Here is a 21,103-nt window from a genome sequence, read left to right as displayed (position 1 = left end):
CTCCTCCTCCTCCTCTTTCCCCTTTCATCCATTTCTCACCTCTTGCCACCAGTTCCATTTCTGAGCAAAATTCTTGCATTAATATTGTTTCTAATGTAGTAAACTGAGTTCATGATACAGATTAGAAACAGTAAAGCATGCCATAAAGCACCCATATCTACAACAGAGAGTTGTTAAAGATGATGGAAAGGCCATGCTACAGGAGGATGAGGGCTTTTCTTTCAATTGATCAGTTGTGGCTTTTATAGAACTATGTATTCATGATGAAGTATTTTGTGAAACTAAATATGATCCTAAAGGCCAGAAGATGGCAAAGAGGAATGAGAGATGACACAACTCAGTTGGCTAATGCTTACCAGTGGGCTTATCATGCACAAGACAATAATATTCCTAGATGCAGGCCGAAATTTCAACACAAACTCCAGATAGGAGACTAGCAGACCTTAGGCCAATCTACCTTGCTTAGTTAACTTTCTAGGCTATTATAATCTCCATGAATCTGGAAGCAACATATATTTTTCCTTACAGACTATCCACTTACCCCTAAACGTTTCCTCTCTATTCTATAGTCATTTATAGATTCAGTGCAAACAATGTTTTTTCTTCCATGAATTTTGATACAAAACTATGCTTAGCTCCCACGCTGGTCAGATGCACTTCCAGTACCTAGCTCTTTTGTTGGCGGCTGCGGAACTTATCCTGGACCTACTCCTTTCCTGATGGAACCTCAAAAGCCTCAACAAGCCCATTCACATCAGAGAGCTTTTGTTCTCTGGAGTTCTGGCTTAACTACGACAAAAAAGTCTATTTATCTCATATTTTTGCAGAATTATGTGGTATGTTATTCATTAATTTTTGTACCAGTAGATTTTGTTTCTAGAGTATACATCAGGAAAATGACAGACATTATATGTAGAGAGTGCCTTGTCAATGTAATTAATGACTTTTAATCAAACTAGCTATAAACACATGGTGGAAATACTACATATATATGAACAATGACCAATACATACAAACCACATTCTGTGGTTTAATGAACCACAGAAATGATCCCAATAATATAGTTTTACATTGCTTTCAAAGCTCACATTTGTTGGCACCTGTGGAGAAATGGCTCCATGGTTAAAAGCATTTGCTGCTCTTCCAGAGGACCTGAGTTCACTTCCCAGCACCCATGTTAGGCAGCTCACAACTGTCTGTAATTATAGGTCCAGGGAATCCCATGTCTGGCTGCCCTAGGCTCCTGTATTCATGCAGACACACTCCCCTACACATAATTAAAACTAACATCTTTTTTAAAAATCATATTTGTTACATAGTTAGAGTTGTAAAATCTCATGGGGGTATATTATTCCCACAAAGAAATCTATTTAGAGAAGGCAAACGTGATTTGTGATACTAATCTCTTTTTCCTCCATTAAATCGACATGTTCTAAAATCTCATCAAATTCTTTAGCAACTGGAATTTCTCAAGTGTTCAGAATCCTCATGTTGAATGTCATAGAACTTCTAGTCATCTTTTACCTTTTAACTTGAAAGTTGAAAATAAATAAGGCTCCTAGGTAGCAAAATCATAGTTTACTAATTAGTTAGCTGTTGCTGTGATGAAAGCACCTGATCACAAGGACGGAAGCTTTATTTTGGCTCAGGGTCTGCAGGTGTCAGTCTGTGGTTACTTTGCCCATTGCTTCTGGGACTGTACTAAGGCAGAATAACATGGTGTGAGCCCCAGAGAGAAGAAGGGACCAGGTTTCAGTACATATTTCAAGGCCATTCCTCAAATGCTTTAATTTCCTTCTTTAGGTGAGCCTTGCCTCCTCCAAGTTCTCTCATATACTGGTAACCAGGACCCCCACATAGCTGGTGAAAGACATCTAAGACCCAAACCATAGTGCTTGTCTTCTCTTCAGTGTCTCTAGGATATGTACATGTTTGTGGTTTGTGTAGATGTGGACAAGCATGTGTGCAAGTCTTTGTGTGCCAGCAGGTGTGGAGGCCAAAGAGCATGGCTGAGTGTCTTCCTCGATGACTCCACATTATTTTGAAATAGGGCTGGATACTGAATGCAAAGCTCACTAATTAGGTGGGATGGTTGGCCAATGATCTCAAAGGATCCCCATATTTCTGCTCCCCCCCCAGGGCTGGGGTTCCATGTGTGTACCATCACACCTGGTACTTACACAGGTGCTGGGAATCTAAACTCAGGTCCTCTTGCTTTTGCAGAGGCATGCTATTGATGGAGACATCTCTCCAGCTTCTTGATCTTTACTGGGAAAATATAAGTAACCAACATATATCTAATTGTAAGAAATAAGTATCCAATATATATCTAATTATGAGAAAAATAAGTATGCATACCTATTGGTGAAATTATTAAGGCCACTCCACGTAGTTAAAAGGAGATTTATTTAATGGCGTAACTTACAAATTAAGGGATAGGTAGGTCGCGGGGTCTGGGGAAAGTGTATCGCAGTCCAGCGGTGTTCTCTGGAGCTCTGCTTGGGCCACCTCCACCATCCAGGGTCCCGCAACCGAGAGCGCGCTCTCCGATCCAGATCTCGGGTCCCCAGGCGCCTCCCTTGGCCCCGCCTTGTAGGCATGACAGTTGCCGAAGTCTCAATGGGGGTTGGAACTTCCAGATCCATGCTTGAATGGCTACCCACTACATCTCCCCCTTTTTGTCTAAATAAGAAAGTTCTAACCTAATACAAGACTATATACAAAGGAATGGTTATCAAATATTGTCCAGGAATAATGAGGGATAATGACCTAGATAAGATGGAACTACAACCAATGAAAACAATATCAAGCAAGAAACACATACTAAAATCCAGAGAAGTATAGAGCATAGGTAAATGGCATGTTACAAAGATCATTCCAAAAGGTGTCCTATCCTAAAGAACCTGAATCTAATGGAATGTCTACCCACTACACATACCAAATATTTTTATAAAAGCTATTTAGCTGGGCAGTGTTGGCACACGCCTTTAATCCCAGCATTCAGGAGGCAGAGCCAGGAGGATCTCTGTGAGTTCAAGGCTAGCCTGGTCTACAGAGTGAGATCCAGGACAGGTACCAAAACAAAACTACACAGAGAAATCCTGTCTCGAAAAACCAAAAATAAATAAATAAATAAATAAATAAATAAAATAATTTAAACCATCACTCTGAAATTAAAAGAAGTAGTTGGTGGTGTATGTGTCGCAAGTGCATATGTAGATTAAATGCTCAGGTTTTTTGCAAATCCTCTAGCAGACCATTGCCTATACACAATCTAATTATTGCAAGATATTTTTCTAGAGAAGTTACTTGTTAAAGAATTAGGTTAATAAACATCTTATCAATAACTGACCAGTTTAACTTATACCTAGAAAATTAACTTATTTAGAATTCTACCAACATTATTCCTTTTAGTAAGAGCATGCTTGCATTTAAGCAATTCCTTACTGGCTTGAGGGAAATCATTTTCAGACACAACATTCACAGGAAAGATAAACACAATGATTGTAATGACTTGTTTTAAAAATTGCATAAATATCTCACTTAAAGAATTGTACTTTTCTTTTTTTTTTTAAATAAAAGACTTGTATATTGGTTGCCTCCCTCAACTTTTTCTGGAGCCAGCAAGTGCACGCTGTATACTCAGCTGAGAGACTTTTTATCAGTACTCTTAAAAGCAACAGGGTGCACAATTAAGAAAGCTTGCCATCTGCAGAACCCTCCAGGTGCAAGAGGCATTTGTTTTATTTAATATTACCACGGCATTGATTTTACCTCATTAATGTATGTCATTCATCCTTTATTTCAAATTAGGATTGCCAAAACTAAGTCAATAGATATCATGTCCTGATTCATCTTCGTGAACACTTTATAGCATGAACAGTATTAAGCAATTTTTGTAGCTAGGAAATAACTGGCTAGCTTTCACAGCTGAAGAACAAAAATCCTATCAACAAAGTTTTCTTTGTATTGGAATAATTTTTCAAGGGGGAAACACACCACTTCAGGTGGCCCACACACTAGCAAATACAGCATCACAGAAAGAGAAAAGTATTTTCAGTTTCTTAAGACCAGAAAGCCTCTACTGAGTTGCTGACAATAGCAATTCTCCCTTTTTAATAAAGAGCATGCCTCAACTTAAGACAATAGATCCTAGGTAGAACTTTTGTCATACTGACTTCTCAGACAAAGTAGTGAGTTAAGATTTCTCTCAAGACAATTTAAGTTGAAGGACTGTCTTAGTTAGGGTTACTATTGTGGTGATGAAACACCATGACCAAAGCAACATGTCAGGGGAAAGGGTTTGTCTGGATTACACTTTCACAGCACTGTTCATCATTGAAGGAAGTCAGTACAGGAACTCAAACAGGACAGGAACCTGGAGGCAGGAACTGATGCAGAGGCCATGGAGGAGTGCACTCAGCCTGCTTTCTAATAGAACATAGGATCACCAGCTCAGATATAGCACCGCCCACAATGGGCTGGGCCCTCCCCCACCGTCACAATAAAAATGCCCCACAGCTAGATTTTATGAAGGCATTTTCTCAACTGAGATTCTCTCCTTTCAGATAACTCTAGCCTGTGTCAAGCTGACATAAAACTAACCAGGATAATAACTAATATTTATAAGGGAAAATTAATAATTAATATTGCAGGTATATGAAAGCAAGGGAAATATTACAAAGATTTTAAAGCACTGGAATTTTGAAAATTTTCTGTAAGTTGATTTGTATCCAACTTTTGTATTCACTTGTGTACAGGAAAAAAGACAATATTGAATAAAAAAAATGAAAATTGAAGACTGAAGAAAACATTAAATGTTTTTGTTCTGTATCTTTTAAGAAAGTACAAACTACTCTAATTTTTGATTGCTTATTCTTGACATGATAGAAATATTTTATATTCTGATATCTCACTTAATCTCCCAAACTAAAGTAAACCTGTAAATTTTACTGAATGGAATAAAGTACCTATAAGTTAAGGACATTTAGGGGAATGGAAGTGTTAATGTGTAGTACTGCCAGCTAGACTCAGGCAAGAATCATCATTTCTAGAAAGAAGAAAATGTGTATTTCCCAAACATAAGTATATTTCTGAACACACACGGTAAGGAGAAAGAGAGAAAGGCTCACAGGATATTTAATGACACAAGAAACAGCTGAATGAACTTAAAGTTGATAGGAATAAACACCTTAGCGATGTCCATGGCTACACAAACACAGGGCTGAATGAAATGACAAAGACAATTCCAGACTAGAAAACCAAATTTTGTAAGAGAGAGAAATATTCAAGAGAACTGAAGCCGAAATGAAGGTGGAATTGAAAAACTCAGGAACTCAGGGGAAAGCCTTACAAATAGAATGGGTCAGGTAGAAGACAGAGTATCAGAAAATGCTTTATTGGCAAAGAATACAAGACTCTTACACATACACATGGAACATGAAGAAACTTCGCGGCACCGTGAAAAGACAAAATTATAGGTATAAAAGGAGAAGAATGGCAGGACAGTGGCATGGAGCAGCTTTCCCACAGGATTACAGACAGACTCTCCTAAGAAATCATACTCAGTGCTAAAACCAAGAGAAGCCTGCTCCACTAAGATGCCTAAGGCAGTCTTCTGAGTGCCATGCTTTAAAATTCAAATATTTTCAATGGGACAATTCTGAGATTATTACCACACATTTACCTCTCTGACAGAATTTCACTTAGGGCCTACTGTTAAAGTTCCAGCACTTGGCTTATCGTCAAAGGCCTACACAAATATTTTGCCTGTAGTTTACAATGAAATGGACAATTTGGAATACTTCTATCTTGAGGCAAGAGAAGCTGAAATGTAAAGCACACAGAAATCATTTTAAGAATACTTATTTTCCCTGGGTCTCTTACTCTTTTATATAGACATTTTCTTGGCACCAACAGCTTTATTTTTTTTTTAATCTCTTGAAGTACTGGAGACCAATCTAGCCTAACAAACAGCTCCCTTTCAAAGGGCAAAGTTTAACATTAATTCCTAGGAGACAAAGTCCAGGGACATCTTTGCACAAATCAAATGCATTCCAGATCTGTCATGAACTGGAAACAACAGCGGGTTGTGGGAAGCATGTGATGAGAGTTCTGACATTCCCACATAGCAAGCACAAAGCCCATCCCTCCTGTCTCTCTGCAGGCAACCTTTCAACTCCAGCTTTGCTGGGAGATCTGAAGAGGGGTGTTGGCACTCAGACAACAAACTACCTGAGCAAATCTAAAGGGGCTTAATGCCATCCATCTACCTCAGACAAGGAAGAGTTCCCTTCTTCTCTTCAAGTCTGTCAACATCTGCCTTCTCAGGATTCTTAAGGTGAAGAAAAAAACAAAACAAAACAAAAGGAATGAAGGAAAAGAAAAAGAACTCATTGTGTCTTCTCCATCATGATTCAATCTTCTGATACACGAATTTCTTTGACTTGTTATTCTCCTTATTACTCCAGATGCTACAAATGGGCCAGTGTGAAGTTAACACATCATTACTGCTAAAATTATCCCTTGGCAGTACTGAGGAACAGCACCAGAAGTCTGTGGTAGTCTCCAAGTTTAACTGAACAGTAACACTGAATTTATAGGCAATCCATTGTCTTGTATCATATACAACACTAATAATATGTGATTAATTTTAAACTGTTTGCCTAAGGGTGTTCTTCCATAACATAAAACATACATTTATAGCAAAGAATAATATAAGAAGCATGTGCCTTTGCTTCTTTACTAAGCTGGTGGAATCTACATTCTTTTCCTTTCAACTTTATCTGTGTTTCTCTTCCTCATGTTCACTGAGAGAGGCTCAGAATTTCTTCTGTTACACAAATCTAATCATAGTAGCTCATGATATTAAAGTGCATTATTAATTATCTAGGGATTCCTTTATAAAGTGCTGCCAACTGGTAGTTTGAAACAAAGTTAAGTTTATTTTCTCACAATTCTGGAGGTCAGGAACTTGAAATCAAGATGTCCCCTAAAGAACTTCATGAGAATGAACCCTTGCCTTTATGGGTGATGGTCCTAGGGGTGCCTTGGCGGATGTCCTAGCCTCCATCTTCACATGGCCATCTTTGCTCACATGGCTGAGTTGTCACAATTACAGGACAGGACCCATTCTAATACAGCCTGTCTTTAACCACATTGGCAAAAAGATTAAATTCTGAGATTCAGGTGGGTATAGATTCTTAGGACACCATTAAGTGGAAGACACGTACCTGCCTGTTTCTTTTCTAGGGGCAGGGACTAGGGGTAGTACCTTCAACATATTGCCTCAAACATTAATTTGATTGCTTGACTTTTTCCCAGTACTGATACTAGTATCCCCTATTAAAATATTTTTGACTTTAAACTTGTAGAAGTGGCTAAGTTCAGCATCCATAGTATACCATGCAAGGATTTAGCCATATCTTCATGAGAGAGGGTCATTAAAAGATGGCCAAAAACCTATAGGTTATCAGCATGAAAAGATGGATTTTGCTAACCAACCACCTCAGCTGTCAAGGACTGACTGAAGATATGTTACAATCTGTACTTTGGTTCATTCATTTTGAGTTTTGAATGGACAACTAAACTCACAAGGTGATTATATAAAAATATTTTCTTATATTTGAAAAATTAACTCAAAGCTTTTCAACAAAATGAGCTATCATTTTACAAAGAGAACCAGTAAGAAAGGATGCACTTTCACTAGTGAATTTGAGACAGAATCCACAGACAGAGCTTTCTCACTCTGTTCTCCATCCAAACTGGCCTTGTTCAGTATGAAAATTTCCATTGGATGCATTTTAGCAGTCTATAAACTGTACAGTAATAAGACTGTATTTGTAACATCCCTGAAAAACATCAATGGAACACTTTTCCTATGTCGTCTTCCCCAGCTCACGAGCAGTTTTTAAATCTCTGCTGTTAGGAAACATTGTGGAGGTAAGAACATTGAGGTTTGCACAAAGATGTTGTCCAGAGTTCTTTAAATTGCATCTATGGTGAGACTCGATAATAGAAAACAGTAAATCTTGAATAATAAAGCTTTTTTTCCCAACATAAAGAACAAGGAAAGCATCTGCTTTTTTGTTGTGCACCACAGAAACTTATTTATTCACTTTACATTTACACAAGAATGTTATAATAAAATATCTGTACACTACTTTTGCTACAAATATAGATAATATTTAAAGTGACTTTATATATTCTAATGTAGGAGTTTCACGCTCTAAAATGGGACTGAACACATGATAATTCCTCACCAGTTGTCTCAGTAAACAGCTCCATCTGTTCCCCTTAGTCTTAAACTATTGTATTATAAGATGTTAATACACGGCAGTGAAGTGAAGTGATGTTAACCCCCTTAATTTTTCTGTAAATTTATTAATGGCATACAATCAAAATAATTACTAACATACTGCCTTTTTCTTTGTCATTAAGATTAATACTAATGGAAAAACAACAAGCACACCACACTAACATATTTTCAATCTGTTAAGTCAGCGCTAGAAGGTTCTGGCTCCTTCCTATGTCTTCCATGGCTAGATGGTTGCTTTCCAGAAGAACTGCTGCCAACACAGGGTAGCATCATTATTGTACTTATAATGACATGAAATTATAGCAGGTCAAAAACTGAAAATGAATACCAAGATACACATTAGACACAATTTCTTTTTAAAGCTTAGTAAACAATGTTAGCAGAAAAAATATATATTAGAGATAAGACGATCCAATATGTTATAATGTTCACAGTTTTAAAATAGTAGACTAGTCAAGATTATTGTGAACATTTTTTTGGGGGCGGGGGTCTGCCAGATTGGGGCACTTTTCTAAAACTCACGATTGTCTCCTTTTTTGGGGCGGAAATTTTTACTTTTTATCCTAATTTTCTGAAGCTATTTCTCTTGGCTACCTTTGAGTTATTTTGTTTCCATATTACCAAGATGAGCACATAATAATTTTTTCCACGTGACTATAAATTGTTAGAGATCTTCAAAAATAAAAATGAGGTTTACCTATGTAAATATTCCTTCTCTATGAGGTTAGGAGCATGAAATGCAAGGGGAAAGAAAAAGTGTGCTCAGCTGTCAGTAACAAATCCCTAAATGTTTCTCTTCCCCTGTAGTTTCCCCCCTTGAACACAGCATAGGAAGTCCAGGGGACAGTTCCACTCTGTTACAGCAGGAGGTAAGCAAGTGGCTGGGCTGCTTCAGCTCTGGCAGCCAGTTCAGGAGAGAACCATGAGGGTGACAGTGCCTTTTGTCCGCTTAAGGATGGCAACCGCTTCTTCATGGGTTACTCCTTCTAGACTCTGCCCGTTGACAGCAATGATCTGATCGCCCCTTTTCAGACGCCCGTCTTCCGCGGCTGCTCCCTGCAATTATAAAGTAGGCTTGTTTACTTGTGAAAGAATTCAGCCTCACACAAAGAAGAGCTGAACAAGAATGCAAATTGCTCTGCATGTACACACACACACTGCTCCTGGCGCCCCATCCCATTAGGCATGATGAACACACACAAAAGAGGCCTTTCTCCAAAATGGTTTTAACACTGAGATTCCAATCTGGGAGTGAATTTAGCAGTCAACAGCGTAGCTGGATGTTTTTTTGGCTGTTAAGCACAGCAGTTGGTAGCAACTAAAATTAATAAAGAATATTTGGGCATTTGCCTAGCAGGAACGATTTTATAGAAACAAGGGATTTCTATCCATAAAGAAGACCTACAGAAAGACAAGAGATCAGTGAGCAACGAAAGCAGCTTCATCAAACAAAGCTATAGACTCCAGAATCCATACATGTCCAAAAACAGAAAGCTCACATGGAGGCTGACCAGAGCAGGGTAAGGCAAAGTGATTATTTGAAAGCCATTCCAGGGCTGGGGAGACGCTGCTTGTGCAGTACTTATCCAGGATGGATGAGGCCCTGAATTCCATCTTCAGCATACAGCCAGACACAAGCCTCCCAACCACTGCTATTTGTAATTTTTTTCTAAGCTTTGGAAAGAAAAACTGCTCAAGCTGTCTAGGTTCTTACTGTAAGGGTAGAGAGAGTCTTCCTATTTCTATAGGCCCTAAATAATTATGATTAAACACAGACATCCTATTTAAAAAAGAACTCCATCTTAAAGCATGCATATAGAAGATAATTATGCAATTAAATATGAGATTAAAAATATGGAAAAGTTAATGAGGAGTGTATAATGATGAAATTCTTAAAATATGTTCTAACTAGCATGCCTTAAATAAATCGTTCCTAGGCCGAGGAAAAGGACTGCATGGTGCTTCTATTCATTGGCAAATGCTGTCTGTATTTTTGGATATACCAATAACTTTTTAAAAAATCTCACAAATTAAGCCTACAGCTAGCTTGTCACAAGAACAACACTTTAAATTGGTTGAAAATAGTAGTATTTTTCTAAAATAATAGAATGAAACTTCCATAAAATAGAGGACCGTAGCACTTTAAAGAGCCCGGATGAAGTCTTTGCAGGCCTGACATTCATTTTCTTCTTTTACACTGTACAATGTGGGATTCCTGGTTTTCTTCTGCAGGGAACATTGTTCAATTTTATAGTCTTTGAAAATAGGTCTTAACAACACAGTATCAACCACTGTATGTGTTTCCATTATTTTAATGACTTCATCAAAATTATAGTCTCTTTATTCTTATTGTCAACATTCTTGAGCTAGTTTAGTAGATGACTACAGCTCTCTACAGAGCTTTCTTTTCAAAAGCAATTGAACCTCTTGATTGCTATCCTGCTTCATCATAGATGACAGGGTTGCCCACCACTCCTCGAATTTAAAACATGCTTTTCTTTTCAATTAAACTTATAAACACCCTAGTTATAACATGAGATGCATTTTGTGTATTTTTCTGTACCTATGTTGTATTTTGCAACTACAAAAGAACACAGAGGAAAACATGTCAGTCCTTGACAATAGATATATATGAAAGTCCATTTTCAAAAGGTCACCATGTACAACTTCCTTTCAAATGAAAAGGACAGGCTTAATCATTTTGTGTATATTGCTGAATTTCCACAGAGTTTCAATTTGAGCTTATTTTTCTCTAAACATAACTAAACCTCAAATTGGACAAAAATATTTAATGACCTGTTCCTGCAGGGAATTTAGAAAGAAAATATCATCGTTAACCATTTGGCATCACCTCAGGCCATAAACTAATAAGCCAGCTGCTGACCAGCGTTAATTAATTAATGTCTAGCAAGGAACAGAATGGTTAAAACTTGAAAGCTTACCTTTGCAAACACTGTTTTAACATAAATTGGTAAGTCTCCGTGAGGGCTGCCATATCCTCCTACAATGCTGAAGCCTAAGCCATCTGGTCCTCGGTCTAGTGTTATCGTCTTACACTGTGGAGGTCTACAGAAAAGGGAAGGGGAAAAGAGGTTTGTGACTAAACACACACACACACCACACACATATACACACACCCACAACACACACCCACAACACACACACACACACACACACACACACACACACACACACACACACACACACACAATCATTACTCTCTGTGCTTTGTGCATTATCTGATTCAAACTACAGTTAGCATGCTTCTTCTGCACGTTATCGATAAGGAAGATGTTATTTATTGCATGATCTCACAGCAAAGAAATTCTCATTCTTTCTTCAGTTTATTGGGCGAGAAGAGGGTAAAAATTTAGAAGACTATAATGGAGAGTTATAAACACTAGTCTCAACTCCAGAGGGGAAAATCAGTTGTGAGCCATGTAGGAGCCACAGCAAATAATTTGAAAATTCAAATGTGCCACTCTTCACTCTTCCTCTTTTCTAGTACTTTTACACTTAGTGTTGTTTTCAAATATATTCAATGTTTTCAATCAAAAGTTTAATCAAGAAGAGTAAGACATCCTCTCCAAAAAAAAAAATCAAAACTGAAAACTGGGAAAGTGTAGTAGGATGAACAGCTGTCTGTAATCTACCCATCTCTGACTAGTAACTGTCTGTAATCTACCCATCTCTGACTAGATAACTGTCTGTAATCTACCCATCTCTGACTAGATAACTGTCTGTAATCTATCCATCTCTGACTAGTAACTGTCTGTAATCTACCCATCTCTGACTAGGTAACTATCTCTAACCAGGTAACTGTCTGTAATCTACCCATCTCAGACTAGGTAACTGTCTCTGACCAGGTAACTGTCTGTAATCTACTCACCTCTGACTAGATAACTGTCTCTAACCAGGTAACTGTCTGTAATCTACCCACCTCTGACTAGATAACTGTCTCTAACCAGGTAACTGTCTGTAATCTACCCACCTCTGACTAGATAACTGTCTCTAACCAGGTAACTGTCTGTAATCTACCCACCTCTGACTAGATAACTGTCTCTAACCAGGTAACTGTCTGTAATCTACCCATCTCTGACTAGGTAACCGTCTTTGACCAGGTAACAGTCTGTAACTTACTCATTTCAGACCAGGCAGCTGTCTGGAATGACACCTCTAACTGAATGACAATGAAAAGCATTGGCACTTTCTACTTCCTACTTCTCCCATTGTTCTGTCTCTGAGTGCCAGAACATGGGACAGAGATTGCATGTGTCTGGAGCATTTGATTTGAAAGCAACAAATGATATACCACCAGTAATGTCTGTGCTCACCCTAGATCATCCGGAAATATACTGCTTGATGTTAGCCCTGTGAAAGCAAGACACGGATTGGCAAGCTCTTGCTGATGACCTGTGACCACGCTCACATCTCCCCCAGCAACCACCTGTGTGTGGGCAAAGCAAAAAGAGAAGAACATATGTTCATGTAGCTTAAGAGAACCCAAAAGACTTTTCTCCAAGAAATAAACTTGGCTTAAAATGAGTATTTTACTGTCTACTTAATCAAAGAAATGATTAAAATATTATTAAAAAGAAAGGAATTTCACAATGCCCAGACACCTCTTAACAGTCCAGATAGTAAAAACATCCTAAATTAAATTCTACAGTTTTCTTTGATGTTTATAAATCATGACCTCATGTGCAATTATTTTTCAAAGATCTTTAGAAGACATGCCACTCAGAGAGCACACAAAATTCTAACAATTAATCATTAGTTGCTAAGGCCCTGTACTTTTCCCTTTAGATATAAAATGTGAAATAATGAAGGCATCAGGATGAAATGTTACAGAACATGTTTCATAATGCTTTCTTGGAGCTCTCATCTGAATCACTGACGTTCAAGGGATATATTAAATAAAATAGTAGCAGGAGACTGAGTCATTCTATTTAGCACCAGAGCTCCTGTGTCCTCAGGCCACCTGTATTCTGAACCGTGCTGGAATAAAAGCCGTACCTGCATTTCAATGGAGCCAGAGGCATTTTTCATCAAGTTAACTGCTTGTGTATGAGTCATCCCTTCAGTGGATGTGCCACAGATGGTAACAATCCTATCCCCAACCTGCAAGACAAATAGCCAAAATGCAGAGCAGAGCTAACAGGCCAGCACAGTCCTTCTTCTCTACCACTCAGCATGCCTAAGTTGCCACCCACCACCAAAATATAACCAAGGAGACCACTAACTCAAATCTAAGAAGGAGCTACAAAAAGAGACTCGGCGCACATGAACTTGATAGTTCTAGGGGAGGGGGAGAGTGATGAGAAGAAAGTCACTCTTCCCTGGCCCTCCTTTCTCCTGAGTAAGATAGTACTTCTTATTAAAACCATAAAGTATCAGCGTCATTCAGAAGCCAGATCTTCTCTGGACATAATCACCATGAGTGTTAGATGAAACCGTAAGTCAGAGGTTGGCAAACTGAGGGCAGCAGAGCTAAGCTGGCACACTGGCCGCTTCAGTTAATAAAATCTGCTTGGAAGACAGCATGCTTGCTTGGCTATTTCACAGGGCAGAGCTGAGCAGCTGCAAGAGAGTCCTATGACTCAGTTGAAAGTGATCACTTGCTGTCCTTTAGGACGTTCATGGACTCTATGACACTATGGGATAATCAGTTTCTCAGCATCCATCCTAAGTTTAGAAGTGCTAACCACTCACTCCCAAACCAGAGGCTATTTAACTAAGATATGACTCCTTTGGAGACTTCGCTTGCAGCTCGGGCCTAGGAGATTTTCCTTCAGAGACCCAGCTGCAGAAGTCATGTCTGCAGGGCCAGCAGGTGTTCCAACACTGCTCCACACTCGGGCCATCCCTCAACCTGGAAACAAATCTGTATGTTCTGTAGTATTTTGAATCATATTTGCATTAAACTTCAGTAAAATTTTTAATAAGATGAAGTAAATAACATTTTTCAATTTGGTATGTCAAATCAGCACTTAAACCAGTGGGAGTTTCCCTCCGGACTTGTGCTCTGAACATACTCTGTGACCTTTTCAGCGTGTTCCACAGTTGTAACTGCCTTACAGTCTTGCACCTGATGACATCGTGGTCCTGTTTGTTATTCTTTATCTTTCATTTACAGTAAGTGCAGCCTAAGCTTCACTAACTATTTAAAAGCAGATTTAATCCCTGGCCATAGGCGGCTGGATTGAGAAGCTGGAAACACCTGCTAGATTTGCTAAGGCCATCGTGGTTAGCAGGAAAACTTACTCTGAGTTTCTGGGTTTGAGCCGCAACACCATTTGGATGCATCATTGCAATAAATATAGGAACATCGCCAAGTGGGCTGCCTAATCCTCCAGCAATGCTGATTCCCAGTGAGTCAGCAGGCCCCTGTCATGGAACAGATAGATTTTAAACTGACCTTTTGTTTGTTCTTTGACACACAATATTCTATTGTCAGTTAGGATCTTCTAGGTATGAGGGTGGAATATACTTCATTTGACACAAGAGGTTTAGGAGAGTAAGCATCTGTTTGGGAAAAATGCAATCAACACATACTAAATCTTGTTGAGACTGATAAAAGGCAGGAGAACTCTGGAAGCAAGAAGACTACAGAACCAGATAGTTCCTGACTTTGAACATGGCACTTTCTAGTGCCAGGCCTGGAGCACATCATGCACTGTCCCCAACAAAACTCTGGGTCTTACAGAGGCCATCAGTGAACATGAAGCATATTATGATGGCATGCAATGTTGAGAAGGTTGTGCAATAAGTCTCAGCAAACCATGCCTTATGTTCTCTCTTAGACATGGCTATTATTAGGTCATATATCTGAAATAAAGGTTTATTCATCAGCACAAGAGAGGCACGGAATTATTTTGTGTAGGGACACTTTTGACAGTACAGAAAATGTAAATAAAGGCTTTTCATTATGTCTAAGGAATTTGACAATGATTGAATTGCACTATTTCCACCGCTTACAATGTACATACAGATTTTTCAGATGGGCACTATAAACTACTCAACAAGAAAATACAAACAAAAATGCCTTAGAAGAAAGCAAATTACCTTTTTTATTTCGACTGTTCTTAATCCCTGAATTTCAGATGCTACTGTAAAGGCAGAAGCAGATAAAATATCTGTTAAAACATTTTTAGGCTTATTACCATTTTAGCCAATGCAAAGAGCTGGATGGCACTGCATGGGTTCTCTCTTTTTCATAAGAGTGCACTTGGTTATCAGCAGAACATATGATTAAATCCACTTCACACGGAACTCTATTTCTCCAATGGGAACACCATTCCATTCCATTCTTCCCTGTTTCAGCTTTGATTATGTAACTGTACAATCTACTCTGACTGAATCAAGAGCAGACTATGCTTTGGATAGAAAGCTGCTCACACAGCTGAGAGGAATCGTTACGGATGAGTTAAAAAAATCTATGCACTAAGTGTCTAAATTTCTAGAATATTAGTCACATTGCAAATAGAGACTGCCATATGGCGAGTTCCTTCAATTTGAGAAACTCTCAACCAATGCATCAAGCCAAAAATCCTCTGCGCCATGATTTTATGTAATTAAAACACAGGAGAATTGTGTCAATTTTTTCAAAATTTTGTAATTTTAATGAAAAAAATAAGGCTTTGCTTAGTGGTATTTTCTGATTTAGTGGAGTTACATTCAACACAGAAAAGGAACAAAATCAAATATACTACTCTGCTTGGTAAGAAACAAATTATAGGATTTTGAGAATAATGAATCTATAACTTGTAAAGTAAACATAAGTGGGAAAAATTGCCACAGGGCATGCCTTCATTTGCTCAGGATTTTGGCCAGTGCATGTTTTATATTTACATTCGGATATGAGATGGTTTGGGGAGGAAATGGGCTCAGTGGTAAACAATAAAAAAAAAATTAGTGTCAACAGCCAAAATCAGAGCAGTACACTTCATGCATAAAATGTTAAGCCAATCTTACGTGCATTCTTCTTCGTGCTGCTTTCCAATGATTCAGATGCATTTATTCCAGAAAGGGGGAGAGTGAAGGATGACAGGCTACTGTCACTCACCTAAAATGTACAGCAATTATTACAGACAGTTTGGGAAATTGTAATTCCCCTAAGTACAAAATATTTCACAATTCCATTTGTTTATCTCATCTAATGAGAAATACTGTTAAACCACAGTGGTATTTGGCAATTTAAAGGGCAACTTAAGCATAGTTATTGGTTTCTTTTTTCTGTTTAAGGAATAATGATACAAATAATTGAAGATGAAAGGACAGTTGAAGTTGATTTCAACCTATGTCAAATTTTAGTGGTCTTTCATAATCTCTCTCAAGACTTAACTTCCTTTGAATTTAAACAACTACATAACAGCCAGGGCTTCAAACTACCTAACAAGGGCCAGTGAGCTGGAACCTGACGGCAGTAATTAAAAAGTTAGTAAATGTGCTTTATGAACAGACTTAGGAAAAGGAGACTCTGTCATCAGAAGATAATACTGTGGAGAAAATCTTGCCAAGAATCAAATTGTTCGTTTATCGTGTGTGTGTGTGTGTGTGTGTGTGTGTGTGTGTGTGTGTGTGTTCGTGTATGTGTCAGGGGGCCTACATGTGCATGTAAGCATGCATGAGTGGATGGCACAGGTCTATCTTAGGTACCATTCCTCAGGAGGCATTCACCTTGCTTTCTGAGCCAAGGTTTCTCTCTGGGGCCTGGAACTTGCCAATGGGGTGAAGCTGGCAGATCAGTAAACACCAAGCTGCTTTTACCACCCCAGAACTCGGATCGAAAGCACCACAGAAGCTGGCTCTTTCATTGGGGTCCTGGAGATTTAACTTAAGTCGCCATGCTAACTCTGCATACACTCTCTCCCTAGCCCATGAATCAGGTTATTTCAAAGTCATAGTTCTATAAAGGAGATGGCTTCCAATCACCTACCTGGAATTTCCTAGGTGAATAGTGATTGATGTTTGTCTGACAGTTACTTTAAAAGTACATCACCTTGACTGGATCTGGTACACTGATTAGGTGGCTAACTTTGAGACTATGGAAGAAGAATGCTGGAAACAAAGTCCCTCTGAATTGCCAAGAGCCTTCAAGGTCCAGTGGCCCTACCAGCCATGTTCACTGTCGAACTCTACACTCAGTTCCACATTGCTAGAGGGCTGGATCTGAATCTGGAACCCTGGGCAGGCTGTCTGGGGACACTCTGAGCTCCTTTTTGCATGTGGACTGGCTTTGTTCATGAACTCTGTATCTACCCACCTGGCTGCTTTGAGAAGGCCTCCTCTCTGAGTGGAATGGACCAGCTTTGATTCTTCCAACTTCTAGGGTTACTGTGCCTAAGGAACACTAAGGGAGGAAGTTTATGAAAATGTTAAAACAAAATTCTACAATCATCTTTAGAAAAACATGGTCTAAACTAAAGGCATCTTCCTTTTGTGATTTCTATAGACAGGGCAACACTAATCCTTTCTAAAAAATGGTTTTTAAACATTTAAACTCATAAAAAATTAATAATAATATAGTAGCCATTAAGTGTCCATTTCAGCATTCCACAATTCACAGGGAGATCATTTCTACCAAGACAAACAGAAATTGAGAATTAAGTAATTTCTCATGAAACACCATGACCATAAGAAGGGCAAATGAAGCAGGGAAACCCAGGTTTAAAATGCAAACCAAAGCTCAAATCCACTGCCCACACAACTTACATTTCCCTTAATAGAAAAGATACTCAAATAATTCAGTCAAATTTCCTCGGTGCATGGTAGTTGAGCAGATCTACTCTATAATACTTACATAAATACTTCTACAAATGTAATGTTACGAGCTGACACCAGGTAAGAAATGCGTGTGGTCTAACAATAATGTAAGGGGCACAAGGAGGTGTCTGAGATCTAGGACTTTTAGAGTCAATTTTCCTATTATTCCAAAAACACTTCAATAAAATTTATGTATATCCATTATTTGTATATTTAAGACCGTCTCTTATAAAATAAAGAATTAGACAAAACAGCACAAGCTGGAGCAAGCCAAACATACAAATATAAATGTTTATGGCTCTCATTGTGTATTGTCTGACTGTTTTTAAAATAGCTAGCTGGACTGACTTTAAAATCACTTATGTTCTCTTGCTGTGACCGCCTCCTCTCTCTTTCTGTAAGATCGGCCAGTCTCACAGAGTTAACAACGTTCCTAATTTATCTCCAAAATGAAGATATTCTTCCTTAAAGAATTCTGGTCACTAGCTAAGCAAGGCTTGAGGCTATAACTCCAGAACTCAAGAGGCTAGGCAAGTAGGTCGCCATGAGTTCCAAGCCAGCTGAAGCTACACAGGGAGTTCCAGGACAGCCTAGGCTAGACAGTAAGACCCTGCCTCAAACACCACTCCCCTGAGTCCACAAAAAGGAACAATTTTGATCACTTTGTTTTGATGACTTTAATAAACAACAGGTTTAATGCGTGCTCCATTAATAACTAATGATAGCTAATAATTAATGTGGTGTGCCAGGTCCTATCTATCCACACCACAGAGGTTAAGGAGGAGCTTCACCTGGAAAGACCTCTGGGAGTCCAGCCTGAGAGGTTCCCATGGCAGCACATGCCCAGCAGCCCTAACGGCTGTGGACCTGACTCACACACAAGCTTGTGTTCCCTCAGACCCAGATGTAGGGAATAAGCAATGATGGTGTTTTCAAGTCCATGCTGAATTAAACTTCAGGAGAAAAATACATCAGGCAAAGGAAAACGCAGTAAACAACACCTCATTTATAACACAATCGCCTCTAGAAACTGAACTGTTTCCTAACAGGGAAACTCTACCTCCCACAAGTTGTTTTCTAATGAATATTCTGTACTTCACAGCTTATTTTCAGGGTGACTCCACCTTCCAACAGAGAACTGTTCCTCATGAAGTGCTTTCTTTGGGGGAAACCTGCTTGACAGTGTAAGATGCACTAAAGCTCTAAGTGCTGTTGGGGGTGGGAGCCTCAGAACCGTCACAGTAATTCCTAGTGTTGGTGCTATGACTGAGTCTGTACTAAGCTCCCTTCAGAGCAGGAGGATGACATAGTCCAGGACAGTCTGACATTCACTTTAATCTTTTTTTTTTTTTTTTTTTTTTGGTTTTTCGAGACAGGGTTTCTCTGTGTAGTTTTGCGCCTTTCCTGGAACTCACTTGGTAGTCCAGGCTGGCCTCGAACTCACAGAGATCCGCCTGGCTCTGCCTCCCGAGTGCTGGGATTAAAGGCATGCGCCACCACCACCACCCGGCTGACATTCACTTTAAAATAGAGCAACAGGCTTGAGTCAGATGGGAACCGGGCTTGTGTGAAACAAAGTGACATTCTGCCACTTGGTGTCACAAAACCAATTCTGCTGTGCCTAGAAAGGGGTTCAGGAAGGGGCTGAAAAAGAAAGGCCAGAAAACATTACCTCCTGCGATGCTGTGGGGCCTGGGTGGCCTCCTAATGCCTCAAATGAGTGACTTTACTTAAACCAAGTTATAAGAACATATCCAGAAAGAAACAGGGAAGAATAGATGTGAAAACTTTTGTGGTCTGAATGTATATTTTTCTTTTAGCATTCACTTTAAAAATTTGCTATTATTTCAAGTATTTGTGTCATTCTAACAAAGTTGCTAGGCAAATATACAACAACATAACAAATGATCATAAATTTATTGTTTTATCTGAGATGACTAATAACACATATAATTACTATACAAAATTAAGCTTGTTACTTGATTTCTACCTTTAGCAGGGCAGCAACTGCTTCCTGGGTGGCATTACGGACATCTTCTCCATTCACCATTAAAATCTGGTCCCCCTGCCTCAGTCTCCCGTCAGCATCTGCAATGCCTCCTTTGACAATATCTGATACAAATACCCCAGTGTCATTTCTGCAAACAACAGTACATTTCAGCATTAAGACTGGTTCTCAGCTGCAGCGCAAGGCTTACTTAATCAGAAGTGGTTCTTCTAAGTGAAAAGTTTCTCTCTTTAACATTTTTGTAGTTTTGTGTAATGCTGGGGTAGCTCTGCCAGAATATGAGAAGTGACAATGAATTGTATCTTAAAAGGATATCTCATAGATTGAAAGTATCTCTTGGAGCATATTTAGTATTCCTTAGTTATGTACTCTGAATAAGTGAGTACAATTCTTATTTTATGGGCACAGCACCAAGGAGGTGGTAAAACCAGCATTGAGGAATCAGTGGCTGGGTACTAAGCATATGGTTTTCCCCCACACCCCACTGAAGTTGTCTATGAACACTGGCCTGCAGTTATGAGTATGTTGAGATTATCATCAATGCCATTAACCTTACTGAAAATAAAGGTTAGATATATACTACAAACTGAAACTGTTCCTTACAGTTTAACCACATTACTATGATGTCTTTAAGTCACTATGTATAACAGATTTAACTTTTACATACAAATATAGATTTATTCAAAACAAACAAACATTAATCTTATTGTTTCACAAGACTGAAACAAACCTCTGGAATTTTCCATTAAGACACAAAGGTAACTGTAAATAGGATTGTACAGTAAAAGTTGAATTACACAAGAAGACTTCAAACATACCGGTAATCTGACCACAAAATCATTCCATCTAACCATGGTTTTTCTCATTTTTAAACAGGAAGCTACGATTAGAGGGTTTAGTTAGGATTTATTACCAGACGTTCGTATAGTGTTCTGGTCATCTAACAGACCACAGCAGCCTTGCATCTGAAATGATTTTTGCAAGTGGTACTGTATCCCCCAAAGAGCCGACTT

The 21,103-nt window shown here is 38.8% G+C and overlaps 1 protein-coding gene across 16 annotated transcripts in view; it reads right to left on the bottom strand.

The window, feature by feature from the left end:
* Positions 1-2,387: 2,387 nt before the first annotated feature.
* Mpdz (multiple PDZ domain crumbs cell polarity complex component) overlaps positions 2,388-21,103 on the bottom strand; it is a 175,362-nt gene continuing 156,646 nt past the window's right edge. For all 16 annotated transcript variants that reach the window (XM_052714985.1, XM_052714990.1, XM_052714983.1 and 13 more), the window contains 9 exons: positions 20,073-20,220; positions 17,583-17,669; positions 16,292-16,382; positions 15,383-15,426; positions 14,582-14,704; positions 13,334-13,438; positions 12,652-12,764; positions 11,260-11,383; positions 2,388-9,373 (listed from right to left, as the gene is read on the bottom strand). In XM_052714985.1, coding sequence (XP_052570945.1) covers positions 9,227-9,373; positions 11,260-11,383; positions 12,652-12,764; positions 13,334-13,438; positions 14,582-14,704; positions 15,383-15,426; positions 16,292-16,382; positions 17,583-17,669; positions 20,073-20,220 — 982 coding nt within the window. In that variant the 3' untranslated portion in view covers positions 2,388-9,226. The remainder of the gene's footprint in view (positions 9,374-11,259; positions 11,384-12,651; positions 12,765-13,333; positions 13,439-14,581; positions 14,705-15,382; positions 15,427-16,291; positions 16,383-17,582; positions 17,670-20,072; positions 20,221-21,103) is intronic.

Source organism: Peromyscus californicus, unplaced genomic scaffold (assembly GCF_007827085.1).
Source record: "Peromyscus californicus insignis strain IS unplaced genomic scaffold, ASM782708v3 Scaffold_5__1_contigs__length_169319896, whole genome shotgun sequence".
NCBI lineage: Eukaryota > Metazoa > Chordata > Mammalia > Rodentia > Cricetidae > Peromyscus > Peromyscus californicus.
The sequence above is the reverse complement of the archived record's forward strand: the minus strand, read 5'-3'. Positions and strand labels throughout refer to the sequence as shown.